The sequence below is a fragment of the Solenopsis invicta genome, chromosome 8 (genome assembly GCF_016802725.1).
Source record: "Solenopsis invicta isolate M01_SB chromosome 8, UNIL_Sinv_3.0, whole genome shotgun sequence".
Lineage (NCBI taxonomy): Eukaryota > Metazoa > Arthropoda > Insecta > Hymenoptera > Formicidae > Solenopsis > Solenopsis invicta.
In genome coordinates, this window is record NC_052671.1 from 24,768,227 (window position 1) to 24,769,118 (window position 892).

The 892-nt window shown below is 61.2% G+C and overlaps 1 protein-coding gene across 1 annotated transcript; it reads right to left on the bottom strand.

Moving 5' to 3' along the window:
* Positions 1-206: 206 nt before the first annotated feature.
* On the bottom strand, positions 207-641 carry LOC105203718. The gene has a single exon (XM_011172596.1). It carries the CDS (start codon positions 639-641, stop codon positions 207-209), a length of 435 nt encoding a protein of 144 aa, XP_011170898.1.
* Between the last annotated feature and the right edge of the window lie 251 nt (positions 642-892).

An 892-nucleotide genomic window follows, 5' to 3' on the forward strand; every position in this document is an offset into this window, starting at 1 on the left:
GCCAGGACGCGAGCCGTGAAAACGACACCGTCCCCAGACACAGGGATTACCAGCCCCTCTTTTTCTCTTGCCCGCCGCGCCCGGAGGCGCCTTGGGCAAGGCATTTGCCTTCGGTCTGAAGACAAATGCCCTCCACGTGACCTCTTTGCCCCCATCCCCGAAGACATTCGGGGATGGAGTTCACCCTCTCACCACGATGAGGTGGGTCACATCGAGAGGGTCGCACCTATACCTCGGAGGTTGGGCATCAGACCTCTGAGGGCATTGGCCCTCTTGCCCAACCGTGGGGCAATGTCGTCAAACTGCTCGACGAAGCCCCACCAGCCGTCCAGGGTCAACCCTAGGTACTTCAGGGTTGTCCCCACCTGGATTTGGGTTCTACCCACGAGGACTGAGGCCTGTGGAGGGGGCCCGCAGAAGCCATCGTGGAAAAAGACGTGGCTTTCGTTTTGTGTGGGGCCACCCTCAGCCCCAAGTCCTCGATTGCGCCGACAACGCATGCCACCGCCCAGTTCGCCTTTGTAACCGCGTCCTTCTAGGAGGTCCCCCCAGCCACCACTAACGTATCGTCGGCATAGCAAACCGTATGGCAGCCGGGGGAGAGGCCCGTGCGGAGGACGACGTCGAACGCGGCGTTCCATAACAAAGGCCCGAGAACCGACCCCTGCGGAACGCCGCACGTCATGTCCCTCCGCTGCTGGAGTCCTTCCTTATCGGTGTACTCCAGTGTTCTGTCCCTAAAGTAATCCCTCACCGTCTCGACGAGGTAGGGCGGCAGGCCGTAGTACTCGGCCAAAGCCGCCACTACCCTGCCCTACGAGATGGTGTTAAAGGCGTTGGCGATGTCTAGCGGTACCGCCAACGCCACTCTTCCCTCCCCCATCATGGACTC

What these genes read in the sequence shown, in the direction of transcription:
- LOC105203718 (XM_011172596.1), bottom strand. Translation starts at nt 641, where the DNA reads ATGGAACGCCGCGTTCGACGTCGTCCTCCGCACGGGCCTCTCCCCCGG.